At 40.5% G+C, this 16,960-nt stretch overlaps 1 protein-coding gene and 1 pseudogene across 7 annotated transcripts in view; both read left to right on the top strand.

Moving 5' to 3' along the window:
• Nucleotides 1-10,867, top strand: part of MLH3 (mutL homolog 3) — a 29,884-nt gene extending 19,017 nt beyond the window's left edge. For all 7 annotated transcript variants that reach the window (XR_012036917.1, XM_072839358.1, XM_072839359.1 and 4 more), the window contains 4 exons: nucleotides 7,901-7,924; nucleotides 8,031-8,109; nucleotides 9,346-9,497; nucleotides 10,490-10,867. Coding sequence is in view for 6 of the 7 variants with exons in the window: in XM_072839358.1 (XP_072695459.1) it covers nucleotides 7,901-7,924; nucleotides 8,031-8,109; nucleotides 9,346-9,497; nucleotides 10,490-10,612 (378 nt within the window). In the remaining variant the exon portion in view is untranslated. The remainder of the gene's footprint in view (nucleotides 1-7,900; nucleotides 7,925-8,030; nucleotides 8,110-9,345; nucleotides 9,498-10,489) is intronic.
• LOC140640268 (protein SET-like) lies at nucleotides 10-4,669 on the top strand (annotated as a pseudogene).
• Nucleotides 10,868-16,960: the final 6,093 nt, after the last annotated feature.

Here is a 16,960-nt window from a genome sequence, read left to right as displayed (position 1 = left end):
GTAAGACAGAGCTTCACATGTTGAGGAAATTGCTAAGTGAAGGGTAACCTCCTGTTTTCTTTAGAAATTCTCTATATTCATCTTTTATCCAACAAGCATGTATGAGATACCTTCTATGTGCCAGGTGCTAGAGATTCAAAGATGAATTAGCTCAAGGTGGAGAAGGATGTTTACATAATTACAAATACAATGCAATTTGGCCAGAAGAGGTATGTTCAAAAGTGGTGTTACAGAGTAATCCGAGCTTCTTCCAGACATGCCTTTCTCCGGTTTCGTGGAGTTTCCTCACAGCATGGCCCCCAAGCGCCAGTCCTCACTTGCACCTCAAATGAAGAAACCAAAGAAACCGAAGCTGCCTCCTGCCCCCAAGCGTGAGGAGACGTCGACCTCTCAGCACTTGCCGAAGGGAGAAAAAGAACAGCAAGAAGCAATTGAACATACGGATGAAGTACAAAATGAAATAGACAGACTTAATGAGCAAGCCAGTGAGGAGATTTTAAAAGTAGAACAGAAATATAACAAACTCCTCCAACCATTTTTTCAGAAGAGGTCAGAACTGTTCGCCAAAATCCCCAATTTTTGGGTAACAACAATTTGTTAACCATCCACAAGTGTCTGCTCTGCTTGGGGAGGAGGATGAAGAGGCGCTGCATTATTTGACAAGAGTTGAAGTGACAGAATTTGAAGATATTAAGTTAGGTTACAGAATAGATTTTTATTTTGATGAAAACCTTTACTTCGAAAATAAAGTTCTCTCCAAAGAATTTCATCTGAATGAGAGTGGTGATCCATCTTCAAAGTCCACTGAAATCAAATGGAAATCTGGAAAGGATTTGATGAAACGTTAAGTCAAACGCAGAATAAAGCCAGCAGGAAGAGACAGCACGAGGAAACAGAGAGCTTCTTCACCTGGTTTACTGACCATTCTGATGCAGGTGTAGATGAGTTAGGAGGGGTCATCAAAGATGATATTTGGCCAAATCCATTACAGTACTACTTGGTTCCTGATATGCATGATGATGAAGGAGAAGATGATGGTGATGATGATGAAGAAGAATGAGGATTGGAAGATACTGAGGAAGAAGGAGATGAGGAAAAAAAAAGAGATGAGGATGAAGGTGAAGAAGATGAAGATGATGATGAGGGGGAGGAAGGAGAGGAGGATGAAGGAGAGATGACTAATGGAACACTGATGGATTCCAACCTTCCTTTTTTAATTTTCTCCAGTCCCTGGGAGCAAGTTGTGGCTCTTTTTTTTCACCCCTCCTCTTGTGCTCATTTGCCCTGTTTTTTAAAGTCTCCTTTCTCTCCCTTTATACCATGATTCTCAACTTATTTGGGGGGAAATACCTTGAGCAGAATACAGCAGGAAAAGAATCTCTACCCCTTTCTGTTCCAAATTCATTTTTATTCCTTCCTGTCTCAACAAAAACTATGGAATCAACACCACCATGCTCTGTGGGAAAAAAGAAAAACCTGCTCCCTTAGCTTGCTGGAAGCTGGAGGGTGCTAGGCCCCTGTGTAGTAGTGCATAGAATTCTAGCTTTTTTCCTCCTTTCTCTGTATACTGGGCTCAGAGATTATAGTGTGTCTCTAAGTGAATACGGACAGTTAGCGTTTACCAACATGTACCTGTCTACTTTCTCTTGTTTAAAAAAAGAAAAAAAAAACTTAAAAAAATGGGGTTATAGATGGTCAGCAATGGGTGGGTTTAAGATGTTTGGGTGGGTTAAGTGGGCATTTTGACAACATGGCTTCTCCTTTGGCGTGTTTAATTGTGGTGTTTAATGGACATCCTTGCAGCTTAAGATGACGCTTTTAAATAAAACTCTCCGGGATCTCTGGGTGGCTCAGAGGTTTAGCGCCTGCCTTTGGCCCAGGGCGTAACCCCGGAGTCCCGGGATCGGGTCCCACGTCAGGCTCCCTGCATGGAGCCTGCTTCTCCCTCTGCTTCTGTCTCTGCCTCTCTCTCTCGGTGTCTCTCATGAATAAATAAATAAATCTAAAAAATAAATAAATGAATAAAATAAAATAAAACTCTCTAATGGGGATCCCTGGGTGGCGCAGTGGGTTGGCGCCTGCCTTTGGCCCAGGGCGCGATCCTGGATACCCCGGGATCGAATCCCACATCGGGCTCTCGGTGCATGGAGCCTGCTTCTCCCTCTGCCTGTGTCTCTGCCTCTCTTTCTCTCTGTCTCTCTCTCTCTCTCTCTGTGACTATCATAAATAAATTAAAAAATTAAAAAAAAAAAAAAAAACTCTCTAATGATGACCTGAGCCCTGCCACTCGATAGGAGAATCAGCAGAACCAATAGGATCTTATTTGGAATGGGCATTCTCTATTGTAATTTTGATCCTGTTTATTTTTAAAATTTCTTTTTGTTTCACTGGAAAGGAAAGATGCTCAGTTTTAAACATTAAAAGTGTACAAGTTGCTTTGTTACAATAAAACGAAATGTGTACACACACACACACAAAAGTGCTGTTATGGAAATACAGAATGATTACTGTGCCCAGGGGATGGAGGTCAAGGAAACTGTCACAGGAAAGCTGTTTTTTTTCCTTAGGAAAAATCTTGTAAAACATTAGGAGCCTGTGAAGTACAGAAGAGAAGAGAAGGGCATTCTCAACAGAACAACCGATATCAGAGACTCAGAGCAGATCCTGTGTTTAGGGAACTACCAGTATATATGGCTTGAATGAAGATATGTATGTAATGGTGGACTAGATGAGGCTAGATAGGTCATAAAGGAATTTAGCATACTCTGCTAAGTAGTTTGCATTTCATCCTGCTAAGTAGTTTGCATTTCATCCTCCACATACACACTTTGGGAAAGGTCTGGAAAGCTGCTGCTGGAATGTGGCTTTGGAAGTCTTGAAGCTAGCCATTACTTCTACTTATGTGTTTCATTCTTTTTTTTTTTTTCCCAAGCCCACCATGGGGCTTGAACTCACAACCCTGAGATCAAGACCTGAGCTCAGATCAAGTTGACTGCTTAACAGACTGAGCCACACAGGCGCCCCGCACCTTATTTTTTACAACAAACAATTTTTTGTCTTTGCTGCCTTTTCTTTCCTCCTTTCTGGTTTTCTATTAGAGTTTTCTTCATTTCCCCTTTTTTCTCTCTGCTAGTTTATTTTTTTTTCTCTCTGCTAGTTTAGAAGTTACATATTCCATTTGTATTCCTTTAGATAGCCTTAAACTTCAGCCTTAACAAAGTTTCAGGTAATTTGTTTCTCTGTTCTCTTCCTAAACAGTACAAAAATCTTACATCCCTTTATCTTCCATCACTCCCCTCCCATCTTCCATGTTGTTGCTCAGTATTTTAACTCTACCTTGTTTTTAATCTCCTTAGCAGTCATTAATTTTTAGTCCATGTTTATTTAGATTAAACCAAAACATTTAGCAGAGTCTTTGTCCACTGTTGCTCCTTGAATCCTACTGTTCATTCTGTATTCAGCTCTCTTTTTACCAAAATCTTTTAAAAGTTCTTTTACTAAAAGTCCATAAATAATGAACTGTCTTTGAAAATGTCTTTATTTTGCCTTCACACTTGCATGGTTGTCTAGCTTAAAATAGAATTCCACGTTGTCAGTTATCCCTCAACATTTTGAGAGGATTCCCTTACTTTGACATTCTGTATGCCATTGGACTCCACTGTCTGAAGAGGAGGTCCCTTTTCTGAAGAGGAGGAGGAGCAGCAGGAGGAGGAGGAGGACCAACCAGGAGACAACGAGGAGGAGTCTTGCCAGGAGTCCCAGGAGGAGCACGCGGGAAATGACACCAAGGCAGTTATTAAAGCCCTGGATGAGAAGATTGCTAAATATCAGAAGTTTCTAAAAGCCAAAGCTAAGAAATTTTCAGCAGTCAGAATATCCAAGGGACTAAGTGAAGAGATTTTTGCAAAATCTGAAGAGCAGAGAGCAGCTGAAGAAGTTGTAGAAGACACAGCACCTACCAAAAGGGGAAAGAAGAGGAAGGCACAGAGGGAAGAGGACCATTCAAATAGAACTCTCAGGACGCTTACATCTAAGGAATGGAGGCGAGCGGCCCGGCAGCAACAGTCCAAGAAGGTTGGTGTACGCTACTATGAAACACACAATGTGAAAAACAGGAACAGGAACAAAAAGAAGACCAATGACTCAGATGGACAGAAACACAAACACAAAAAATTCAAACACAAGCAGTAACATTTTAAAAGTTTATTAAATTACACAAAAATATGCCGTTAAAAGAAAAAGTTATCATTACTTTATAAGTAATCTGATTTTCCTTCTGGTGAGGGCTTTTCTCTTTGCCTTTAGTGTTCTGCAATTTCACTATAATATATCTTGCTTCCATTTTCTTGAGATTCATCATGCTTCTTCCATTTGGAAAATGTACAGTTATTATCACTTCAAGCACTGCTGCTTCTGCCACTCTCTTGTCTCCTAGAAATCTTACATTTTTAACTTCTCTGTCATATTTCCCATTGTCTTACCTCTTTGTGACACATTCTGGGAAATTTCCTCATTTATCTTCCAGTGAACTAAATTCTCTCTTTACCTACTCTTTAATCAGATATTTAACTGATCTACTAAGCTTTTTTTTTTTTTTTAAGTGACTGTTTTTTACTTCCAGAATTACGATTAGGTTCTTTCTCAGATATATCTGTTCTTTTTTTTTTTTTTTTTTTTTTTTTAATTTTTATTTATTTATGATAGTCACAGAGAGAGAAGGAGAGGCAGAGACACAGGCAGAGGGAGAAGCAGGCTCCATGCACCGGGAGCCCGATGTGGGAATCGATCCTGGGTCTCCAGGATCGCGCCCTAGGCCAAAGGCAGGCGCCAAACCGCTGCGCCACCCAGGGATCCCTGTTCTTTTTTCATATTGTTCTGTTCATTGTGGTTTCTGCTCCTTATGTATCTCTAGCTCTGTTTGGAGCACAGGCAAATCCACATGAACCCAGTCTATCATTTTTCCAGAAATCTGAATTACTTTAGTCATATCTAAAAATAAAAATGAGAAGATTGATTTAGCGGATAAATTGTGTGATAGATTGATACGGGAAAGGTTTGAGGTGTGGGTACAGTTGAGAGGCTATTGCACTGGCTCAAATAGGAGAGGATGAGGGCCTAAGTCAACAGCATTGGGAATGGAGAGAAGGGATATATTCAAAACATAAGTTGGAAGATAGAATCCACGGAACCCTAACAATAGAAAGTATAAAGGGATAAAGGAGAAAAGATAAGATAGGATTCTGAAGGTTCTAGTTTGGATGACTAGAAGGATGGTGGTGCCATTGACAGAAGAAAGAAGTAGAGGAGGAGGGGTACATCTGCCTAGGGAGTTAGACTATGAGCCTGGGGGCACCTGGGTGGCTCAGTCAGTTAAGCATCTGCCTTCCATTGCGGTCATAATCCCAGGGTCCTGATCAAGCCCCACATCAGGCTCCCTGCTCAGCTTCTCTCTCTCCCTCTGCTGCTTCCTCTGCTTGTTCTCTCTCTCTCTCTGTCAAATAAATAAATAAAATCTTAAAAAAAAATAGATTATACTGGGTTTAGATGCCCTGAATGTGCCTTTAAGTGGGGATGTCTAGTGGATAGACAGACTTACAGATCTAGTGCTTGGGAAAGAAGCCTGGGCTATATGTACTATCTGGGAGTTAACTGTGTATATTTTGATCATATCAGAAGCTGGAGAAGGAAGTGTGAGTGTCTAGGGAGAATGTGAACAACAAAAAGAGAGGAGAACAAAGGGTGAAGTTGATGGAACACCAGCATTCAGGGTGCATATGTTTTGGCAAAGGTCTGGAAAGCCACTGCTGAAAAGAAGAAACTGGAAAGGATGATTGAAAATTTTGGTCAGAGAGAGAGGAAGAAAATCAGGAAAAAAGTAGTATTGCTAAAGCCAGTGGAAGTTTTAAGCAAGAAGGGAATGGTCAATAATAGTCATAAAGCTTAAAAAGTTGTATTTGGCAATCATGAGGACAGTGGTTTCATGGTGGAATCCGTTCCTGGGAGTGGGGGTGCAGAAGACATTGCTATGGGTCAGAGAGGGAGTGGAGGGGGAGGAGGTGGAGCTGAGTAGACTGCTCTTTCAAGATCTCTGTCTGCATACAGAAGAAGAGAGAGGGTGGTAGCTAAAGGTTAGGGGTGGTCTGAAGTGTGGGGCAGGACACAGGGTTGAGGAAAGATTTTTGATTGTTTTCAGATGGGAGAGACTTAAGCATGTCTGTAGGTTAAGGATGAGAAGACATTTGAGAGGAAGAGGCAATTAATAATGCCAGCTTTTGGATTACCATGAGGTTAGCCCTTCCAAAATTGCTCTTTGATCAGACAACTTTTGCTTTGCTTTTAGCAGTACTCTCTTTCCCAGCGCAGCCTTGTTCTCCAAGGCTCCTCCTCCAAACTGTCTTAAATCCAAAAGATAGGATCTGTTAGAATCTTTTATTGTAATTCAATCCCTAAGTATTTAACCAGAAAATTATAATAAAAACTTTTCCCAAAATGACTTCAAAGACTACTGGTAAGGAGTTTACTTCAAATTGAAATAAGGCTTATGGCTTCAGAAAATCTTGACTATGTCAAGTCACACTGATCAGGAGAGATTTTGTTGATTCTGGAAGAAGCTGGAACAGTTTTGGTGTCTTGGAAAGGAGGTAGCTACTTCGATCCTAACAGTTGAAAGATCACGAATATTTTCTATAAAGTTCTGTCCTCTAGCCTGATGAATGAGCCTTTTTAATATTTAAATTATCTAGAATTAATTGAACCATTGAAATGTGAAATGAACAGAGAATATGGTCTATCCCACCCCCCACCTCACTAGGCTTAAAAAAATGGTATTTCTCAAGTCCTAGATGATCAAGCACAGGAGAGAATGGTAAAGAGGTTAAGTTTGATCACTGTTTGCATTGAGCTCTGGGGATCAGGTATTATGAGACATCTTTCTGTGTAGGTTTGTTTGGAAAAGCACATGGCTTTTGAAAAATACATGGTATCTACCCCCTAGCTTTTGGTAACTGCTTATTTATGAGCTTGGTAGATTAGAGTGTATATGAGGAAAAGAGGAAAATTTTCTGAGTCTGGTTCAAAAAGAAGATCTACCATATTGTACTCTTAAGAACGTGATTTATACATCACCAGTTCTACAGGTAAAAAAAATCTTGTGTCTTCTTATAAAGAAATGATTAAATGTGCCTTATCTCAAAACACTTTTTTACCTCTAGAGGGTTAAACAGATTGGTAGCATGAAAAATTGCATCTGCTTTAAATTTCTTTGAAGTCCTCTTGTAAATATTAACATCTGCAGGGATAACTATTGAAAAGGCTACCCGAAGGACAGAGATATGCTAGTGAGGAGAAACTTCTCAACAAAATGCCCCAGAAAATAAGCTTTTTGACCTGAAGGGAATTGTCCAAAAAACCCACAAAAACACAAAAAACATAAAAACCTTGTGGGAACTACAGTAACTACTTATGTTTATGATATATCTAAGCAAGTGTCATACTCATTGCCCAGCTGTGTTGATGATTGTCGTGTATTTGTTCTGTTTGTGTATATTATTACACTTGTTCTGGCTAAGATCATAAATACAAACAGCCTCTTAGAATCCTTCCTGATATTTAGACTCAGTTGAATCATCAGGGCTGCTCTCAGCAGTTACATAACCTCATGAGTTATGAGCTATCTCTGGAGGAAGTTTCAGTAGCTAAATATATTCTCTATTCAGTAGGAGTTCTATTAAATTGTCTTGGTATTTTCATATTCAGAGTGTCTCACAACAGATAAATTATTTGCACCTGAGTGCTATATTGCTGGAACTCTCCTTCAGGAGGTGTATTTTTAAACCATAAAAGGATATAAAAGGGCAATTATAACAGTAGAGTAATGCCTCTTTTCCTCTATGCTTTGTAGGAATTTATTCGAGAACAAGTGGAGGTAAGCTTTTCTCTTATTTTGGGGTTTCACACAGAGGCACCACACACAAAAGGCTCTATTGTCCCATTTCTTTTTCCCATTAATGGAGAGTTTGTTTATGTATTAGCTACTCCAGACCACAGGAGGCATCCAAAGGACTTTGCCACTGACTGTCCAGAAGGTGTTGGCGTCCCAAGCCTGCCATGGTAAGTCTCAACACACCAGCTCTTGAGTGCTTCTGTATGCTAAGCACTGGCAGGGGTACAGCAGTTATAAAAGGAGTGGAAGGCACATTTACTAGTCACTTCTTGGAGGGTACAATTTGGATCAAACTGAATACACTAAAAATGAATACTAAAAAATTGCTTTTACAAAGCAAAGTACCAACACATACATTTGACCATAATTCCGACTGACACATACAAGTGGCGGAGTAACTCATGGAGGAGAGATGCATTTTGAGCCAAGTTTTGAATGAGCTGGATTCATAGGACAGAAGGGAAAGTTTACCCCAAGAGGTAGAAATAGCCCATGCACAGACCCAAAGACAGAAACAAATTATTATATGAGGAGCAGCAAAGGATGCCAAAAAATTGGGCTGGTAAGGAAGATTGGAAGCCTACAACAAAAATGTATAATTACTGTATAATTATTTGTTTAATGTTTGTCTCTCACCTATTAGATTGATAGATCATAAGCTCTGTGAGGGCAGAGACCATCTGTCTCATTCATTGCCTGTCATAGCTCCTGCTACAAAGTATATACTTATAAATATTTGTTGACCAGAGAATGTATGCATAAAGGCAGGTTCTGACCACATGAGAGGTTTTTGTTTTGTTTTGTTTTTTGTTTTTTTTTTATTCATGGAAGACACAGAGAGGCAGAGACACAGGCAGAGGGAGAAGCCTGCTTCCCCGAGAGGAACCCAATGCAGGACTTGATCCCAGGACCCCAAGATCATGCCCTGAGCCAAAGGCAGACACTCAACCAGTGAGCCACTGAGGCATCCCCACATAAGAGTTTAGATCAGGAAGATTATTATTGAAATAGAAAAAAGCCAATAAAATGGGCATTGTAGGGAACAATAAGAGATATTGGTGAAAGATTGGCTAAAAGATGACCTCGATTTCACAACCTGGCAGAAGTAGGAAAATATTGCCCTTGCCTCTTGAGAAAAACTCTGAAAGCCAAATCCTAACAAGTTAAGGAATGCCTTTTATGAGGATTAGAAGGACAATGATTCCATAAGGAAAAGCTGAGAGACATGTTAGTCCTGAAGCCTTAGTTTCATCCAGTAAGCGCCAATTTCCAGCAGTGTTAAAGTCACATGAAAGAAGCTGAAGAAACATTTTACTTTTCCCAGATATTTGGCTCTGGCCCAGGGTCAGCACTGGTTTCCCACTATACACACCATAACCTTCTTGTTTCTGTCTTTCGTTTAGGGGCCATTAAGTTTAATGATGGCCTGAGCCGAGAGGAGAGCTGTCGCCTTATTGAAGCTCTGTCTTGGTGCCAGCTGCCATTCCAGTGTGCCCATGGGAGACCTTCCATGCTGCCATTAGCTGACATAGACCACTTGGGACAGGAAAAACAGGTATGGTAATGACTAACAGGAGAAGAGGGAGCAAAGTGTATCTTCTCTTTCTTGCTCAGCTCCTGTTAGCCAAATGTGATCTGTCTTAATCCTTTCCAAAATAACGAGCATTTTGAAAAGTGTGAATTGAGAGTTTATTTACATAAAGTCTCACCATTTCATCTTCTGTCTCAAAGTCAAAATGGAACTTAAGCTGCACTGTCAGATTACACACATGATGCCTTTGTATTTTGTAAGCTTAACACATGTACAGACTGACATATCTTGAACATCTGTTGCCTACTGGCTCTTGGTTTGATAAGATAGAGAAGTTCTGTCTGGGGCTACAGAAAACTGGTAGAAACACAGCAAATCCACTGCTAGCAAATATAGCCTAAATAGCCATTTGCTTGATGATACTTGCTGGAAATGGTAGCCATCCCTAAGGATCTCTGGAATTATGATTTGGGGATCATCAGGCAGGAAACCAAGCTTAGGAGATTTTCACATTATGGTTTGGCCTTGATTACTCAACAGCCCAGGAACAATGATGTGGATAATGCAATAAAGGCACAGAATGGTTTAAATTAAAGAACATTTTCTGTTCTTGTTATAATCTTAAATGAAACAGAACATGAGAACATAATAGGAATGTCCATGTTGCTGCTTTCCAAAATCTTTTCTTTTGCCTGCCTTTCCTTGTAAGGGCTATAAAATCTTTCCTTGTGTGGAGTTTTCTGGTACTTTTGTTTTCTGATGCATCCAGTAGACTTTAATCCATTAAAAACTTACTGTTTCATGTGACAATGAAAAAAAGTCCTGTTGTTATTCCTAAAGAGATGGGAATCTAGACTTAAAGTCTACAGTCCCACTTATCCTACGGAAATCTCTAATCTTTTCTGAATCCAGAAATTAGAAATCTGAACAGATTGGAATAGCCACAATTAGGAAATTTTTATATGCTACTTGGCTTTTCATGCTGCATATGGAAGTTATTCTCTTTCTTCCCACAGATTAAACCCAATCTTGCTAAACTTCGAAAAATGGCCCAGGCCTGGCATCTCTTTGGAAAAGCAGAAAGATGTAATACAAGGCAAAGCCTGGAGGCATCCATGCCTCCTTGTGAGCCACCATGAGAACAGAATTACTGATCTGTATGGAACCAAAGGGATGCTAACTATATGCCTCTGAGCAGAGACCATGAGCAGCAGATACCAGCAGAGTCCTGAGTTGGCCGGTGCCCCCAAGCAACATGATATTGGCCAATCTTGAGCAGATGATCGCTCCAAGCTAAAGAGAGTTCATTCGTCTGCAGCCATGGACATAGGAGGTTGCCCTATAATACCTACTTTTTATAACCTATGTAGAGATAAAATTTAATAATCAATTGATTCATTTGTGGGTGTTTTTTTTTGTTGTTTTTTGTTTTTGTTTTTGTTTTTTTGGTAGGGGGGGAAGTGGTTTGGGAGCAGTTTGTTTTTGTTTTTGCAATTTTTTCCAGCCTTGTAGTTTGCATTAATGTGATTTGCCTGATGATGAATTGCTCACGATTCAGTCTGCCTTCCTAGACAGTCCACAGCCACACTCCATTGGTCCTTTCCTTACCCACAGTCTTCTTCACTTTCTGCTGCTTTACATCTTAAATTTCAGACTTAACGAGTTTCTCTACACTCAACAAAAATGTCCCCTGCAGTCTTCCATCAGGCTTGTAGTTAGATTATTTTAGGGATTAAAAACTATTGATAAAGAGAAACAAGGACAAGAATAGGATAGAATAGACAAAATTTCAAGTTGCTCTGGTTGTCTTATTTTCTCTTTAAAATCTCATTCACAGTCTGATATTGTTCATAACCCAATTAGTAAAAACGGTGAAAGGACTATGAACTTGTTTTTTAAATACAAGTTTTTTTGGTACTTTAAAAATATCTCTCTTGATGTGAAAGCAATTTTTCATATCAAAATGCAGCATTTATTCTTTCAACCTGACCAGATATGCCCTCTACATTTTTTCAGGTTCTTTTGGCCCCTTTGAAATCCTGTCTTAGTTTTTATTATAGTAGGCCTATCTAATGGCCTCATAATTTCATTTGGGACCAGGACTGATCTTTGTGTAAACGCTTGTTGTGACATCCTTAATCTGTATGTCCTCTGCTGTTTTAGAAGGTTTGATTTCTGGTTAATAAAACTCAGTAGACTAAGGTTTTACAGAAGGACAAAAAGAAAAGCAAAAAACCAGCTGGTAATGTTTATTGCAACTGGGATACCGTATAATGAGAAAGACGTTGCAGTGAGAATTTCCACTTTTGTATTTGCAGCCTGCTCAAATTGGCCTTTGTATCAATGGAATGATTTTTCTCATTTTTTAATACAGGAAACAAATTTGTGCTCATGGAAGAAAAGTTTGTTTGCCAGCAGCCCTGCAGTGATTCTTACAGGAGCAATGAAGTATTGCATTCATTAGTGTGTGTCTCAGAGAAGGTTCAGGAAAAGCCTTCACTGGTTTTCAAGGGGATCCTTGTAGAATTACGTAATTGGAACCCTGAAGAATAGGCACCACTGTCTAAAAATGGCCTTTATTCTTCTAAATACATATAAACGGTTTCATAGACTGGGAGACATGACCTTTGAAAGGAGGGTGTTTTCAGGGGATTTGCAAAGATGTCAGGGGCTCTGCCTCCAGGCCCAGTGGGGTGCTGTGGCCTCCGGACCTCTGCCTTCACTCTCCAGAGCTATATGGAGGCCAGCTGTCCTGGGAGTTTAAAAATTTTTAGGTTAGACCAATGTGTGAGATTAAAAAAAATATTTTGATACCTCTTATATTAGGATGCTGGAGTGCAGTTTTCAAAATGTTTTGCTATAATCCCAAACCATTGTTTCTTTTTTGAGAATAGCAGAGGATTAGAAAAAGTTCTCCATAAATTATGTAACCAGTCTTTCTGGCTAGCCGGCCTCAAGCAATGGAAGAGATAATTATCCTGTTTTAATAATTTATAAACTCAGTTGCCTACATCAGCATAAAATGAACCTATTAGCCAAAAATATCTAACATTACCTTTATTGCCTATTAGGATTTTGTTTTGTTCTGTTTTGTTTTTAACTTACTTACAACAGAGCAGAGATATACTTAATTTTCTGAAACATGATAGTAGTAATCATTAACACTTTCATGGTGCTTTAAGATTTACAAAATAATTTTTGCATATCTTTTTTGAATTTCTTGGCAACCCATGAGATAAGATGGTATTATGCTCCCCATTTTCTGAAGGCTGAAATATATTAAGTGATTTGTCTAAGATCACACAGGTACTAAGTATTAGTAAAGCTGAGAATGGTAAACAAGTTTTCTGGTTCTGATAACAAGAATAAATATTACCATTTATTAAGGGCCTCCTATATACCCAATGCTTTGTTTACATTACTTCTAGTTCTTACAACAGTTCTGTTAGCAGGCTAGTGTCTCTCTTACAGTGAGACTGCTGAGCCTCGGAGCAGTTTCCCCTTTGGCAGAGAGAGCCAGAATTCAGACCCAGGTCTACGTGGCTTCACATAGCACACTCCTTCCCATTGTTAACCCATGCTGCCCATATATTTGCAGTTTGTTAGGGACTTACCAGTTTGTCAACTTAGTTCAGCTTTATTAGAGTCTGGTTGGTGGACACTTCATTAACTTCAGAATAAAACTTGACAGATGTGATGTGCAAAGAAGCCATCTTCAAGAGTTCCATTTTTGGGAACATTCATCACAATTTTATTGAGCAGTAAGGGTGCAAGCCTGCAAGAACTTAGCTTTAGTCAGGGAGAGAGACAAGGAAACTGATAATCTAATGTGATAACTTCCTCTAGGTTTAGAAGTCACTGAGTTACAGCTATGTTGCTTTTACTGGGATAAGAGGAAATAACAATTACGTCAGAAATTAAGGTTATAGAAGGTAATTGGAGCTAGTATCAGAAAAGCTTAGAAAGGAGGGGAGAGACTGGAGAGAGGGCTAGGGAAAAGTCTAGAACCTAGCTGGGATCTCAAACTCCATAAGCAGCTGAGAATGGAGAGATTCTAGCAATCACACATCAGAGCAAGGCAAAGAAAAGGTCAGACAAAGATTAACAGATGGGATATGAACCTAGCAGTGGAAAAAAACAAGGCAGCCAAAACAAGTGGAGCCGGACGGGGCCCAAGACCAAGTTGGAGAAATATGTAGGGGGCTGAGGAAGCCATGCCCAGTGAGAAGAACAGATGCAGCCCATCAGTTCCTAGAGAACCTCAACAACCATGCTCAGCTGCAGCTCCAAGCAGGAGCCTGTAAGCGGTGAAGGGGAAAGCGGTTTCTGGCACAATGAGCTGGACTCCTCCAACCTGTTTCCTACCTGAAGTACCACCCCATTCTATGAAAACCTTTACAAAAGCAGGCTAGCAACAAGAACTGACCACTGTTTGCCATTATCTATCATGCCTATCAAGCTGTATATCAATGGGGAGGTAGCAACAAGGTGGACTCAGAAGAGAAGGAAGTCTGGGAAACCCAAAATCGATAAAACCCTTTTCTTTTTCTCCATTCCTTCATCATTCAGGAACTAAATGTATGAGTCCCTTCTGAAGGTACCAGAAGTTATGGGGATATAAAGAAAAAAAGGGGCTCTCCTCTGTCTTAGGATTTTTCAGGCCCTTGGATCAGTTTCACCTTCTACCCGTTTGTCATAGAGCACTCTGTGCTCAGAAACATCTGATAAAGTTCAGGCCACCTGACCCCAGTCTCGGGGAGCTGAGTGTCTTACCTATCAAAGTGCGGAGTTCGCAAGCTAGGATGACTCCAGCAGCAGTACAAAGCAGCAAAATTTGGCCTGACTCTACCCTTAAAACTGGCTTGACTAAACAACTTAATCTTATTTACTGCAAAAGCAAGGAGTATGCAGTGGTAGTTGCTCACCCACACCCCCTGCAAAAGAAAAAAAAAAAGGTGGTTTGGAGTCAGAGTCAGCTGCTGCTGTTAGCGTATCATTTATTCAGGGTCCTTCATCATGCCTCTTTTATAGTAAACTGCAGAATTTTACATATAAATTATGAATTTTAGGAATCTTGTCAAGTTTTCAAGTAGCTTCCTTCTCGAGGCAGGTCTTAATTCTAAATGTAACCTGCCTGAAAAAACAGTCCTGAAAGGCTCCTTCTCTTCAGTTCAGTGTTTAATATAAACATCAGGCAATCAGAGTTGCAAGTGTGGTTAGGCTCAAAGGCAGCCCTCTGTTGAGTGAGTGTCGTGCAGAAGACAGAAAGCTTAGACTCTAAGCTCTTTATTAATAATAATTGCTTAGCCATTGCACAATAACCTGGAACAGCTGTTTGGTGAATGAAGGAGTAATTCAAAGCAAAGTTAGCCAGATAGAGAACACTTCCAAACCACATTTCAGAATAGCTCTTTTGTATCAACTAGGTGCTCCTTTACAGAGGGAATTTTGCTGAGTTTGGGGAGGACAGGTGGATAGTATGTGGCCTTTACTATAATACATCGCCATCTGGTACTATCTTTATGGCAAAATTGTTCTGATGTACTGAGTTCTACATATGTGGTGTTAGAGAGTCACGTAGCTCGATGATGGGACTGCGGAACTGGCAGCCTTCATTACCCCAAAGACTGATGTGACGGATTGCTTTGAGAAATGATTTGCAAAGCACATCTGTGAAACGTATGATCCTACGGGTACCAGCGTGTATTTCTTTGAGGTATCACTTTCCGCTGAAGTTTTCCTTGGTGGAGGATTTTTCAGAGACTTCTCTTCTGATGCTAAATTAGGAATTTCTGTTCCTTATTTGAGTTCCAAGAATTGTGCCTTTCCTGCCCTCCGCCCAAATTGGAAGACATAAACCGTGGGAACAGTGTCTTTACAAACTGTACTGAGTGATTCTCTGACTTGATTTAGCATATTCAGGAGGCCTCTCACAGGCATGGCATCCTCTTTCTATTAATCCTCTTCAAGTTGGAGCTACAAGTTTTTGTCTTTGGTTTCCAGTTCCATCTGTGAGGGCAGCGGCGGTGGCAGGAGGCAGGCGGCAGGCAGGCACGAAGGCAGATAGGTAGGAAGTTCACATGGAACCCCTGCCTCCCCGTTCAGATCAGGCTCTCCCATTCCAATATTTACTCTTCCTCAAACAGGAAAAGGGAGAGGGAAATAGAAAAATGAGGCCTATAAATAGCTTTGTGGGATTCGCTTGAGGTCCTAAAGAGCCTAAAAGAATATGCATTGGTGCAGTTCTTCTGTCCCAGGAACTTTAAGAGTTGACCAAAACGAGACAGAACCTCTACTCTTGTAACCCTCATCCATTGCACTTATGCCTGGGAAGAATGTGGGGGCTAATTTTAGACCTAGAAACTAAGATGCACAAAGGACAAGTATCATAAAGCATTTTTGGGGCCAGAAACAGATTTAAGTTCCTTGACTCACTGCTGCTTTTACTCCAGACCACACGGTTTCACCCAAGTGAATTGCTGTTAGAATTGGTGCCTACAGAGGAGACAATTGCTCATAATTGGTAGCTATAAGCCACTTCACTGAGAAAGTGCGGGGTTTTAGATGCTTTAAGAGATAATTGACAGACTGAAGCCTGAGTCAGGCTCTTCTGAGTCATAGAGTTTTTAGGTTGTCTTTCTGACTGACCCTCTTCAATCTTATTTTACCCTCTTCAAGGGAAGACAAGAGCCCTAAGACCTACCTCAAGTTGATGTCAAAGAGTAGAGGCCTTTACCTCATAACCTGCCTCTGGCCAATGTTTACCAAAGTGTGGTTCTCAAATCACCTGTTAAAATCCCTTAGGGTGTTTGTTAAACATGCAGACTCATGCTCCCTTCCACCCCACAGACAGTGCCACAGGAGACAGGAAGCTGGTCTGTGACCAGCATCCCCAAGGGTTCCTCAGCACACTCAAGTCTGCCTTGGACCTCTGTTCTAGACCAGTGGTTCCCAAACGTGGAAGATCATCTGAATTACCTGGGCAGATTTTTTTAAAGATTTTATTTATTCAAGAGAGAGAATGAGTGGTAGAGAGGAGCAGAGGGAGAGAGAGAAGGAAGCCCGATGCTGGACTCAATCCCAGGACCCTGGGATCATGACTTGAGCCAAAGGCAGATGCCACTGACTGAGCCACCCTGGTGCCCCTGGGGAGACTTTCTGAAAAAGTAATTACTAAAGTAGTATACAAAAAATAAAATAGTATACATAAAAAATTGGAAATGATATATAAACATACTAAATAAAATTAGATGTCGTCCTGCTTGCCACTGTTTAATGCTATTCTTCCACTTATTTTTTTTTAAAGATTTATTTGAGAGCAAGTGACTGTGGGCAAGGGGGTGGGGGTGGGGGGCAGGAAGAGGGAGAGGGAGAAACTCCCCACTGAACGTGGGGCCCCACATGGGGCTTGATATCACGACCTAAGATCATGAACTGAGCCAAAACCAAGAGTTGGATGCTTCATCGCCTGGGCCACACAGGCGCCC

This window comes from Canis lupus, chromosome 9 (genome assembly GCF_048164855.1).
Source record: "Canis lupus baileyi chromosome 9, mCanLup2.hap1, whole genome shotgun sequence".
Lineage (NCBI taxonomy): Eukaryota > Metazoa > Chordata > Mammalia > Carnivora > Canidae > Canis > Canis lupus.
Note: the sequence above shows the minus strand (reverse complement) of the source record. Positions and strands in the feature narration are given on the sequence as shown.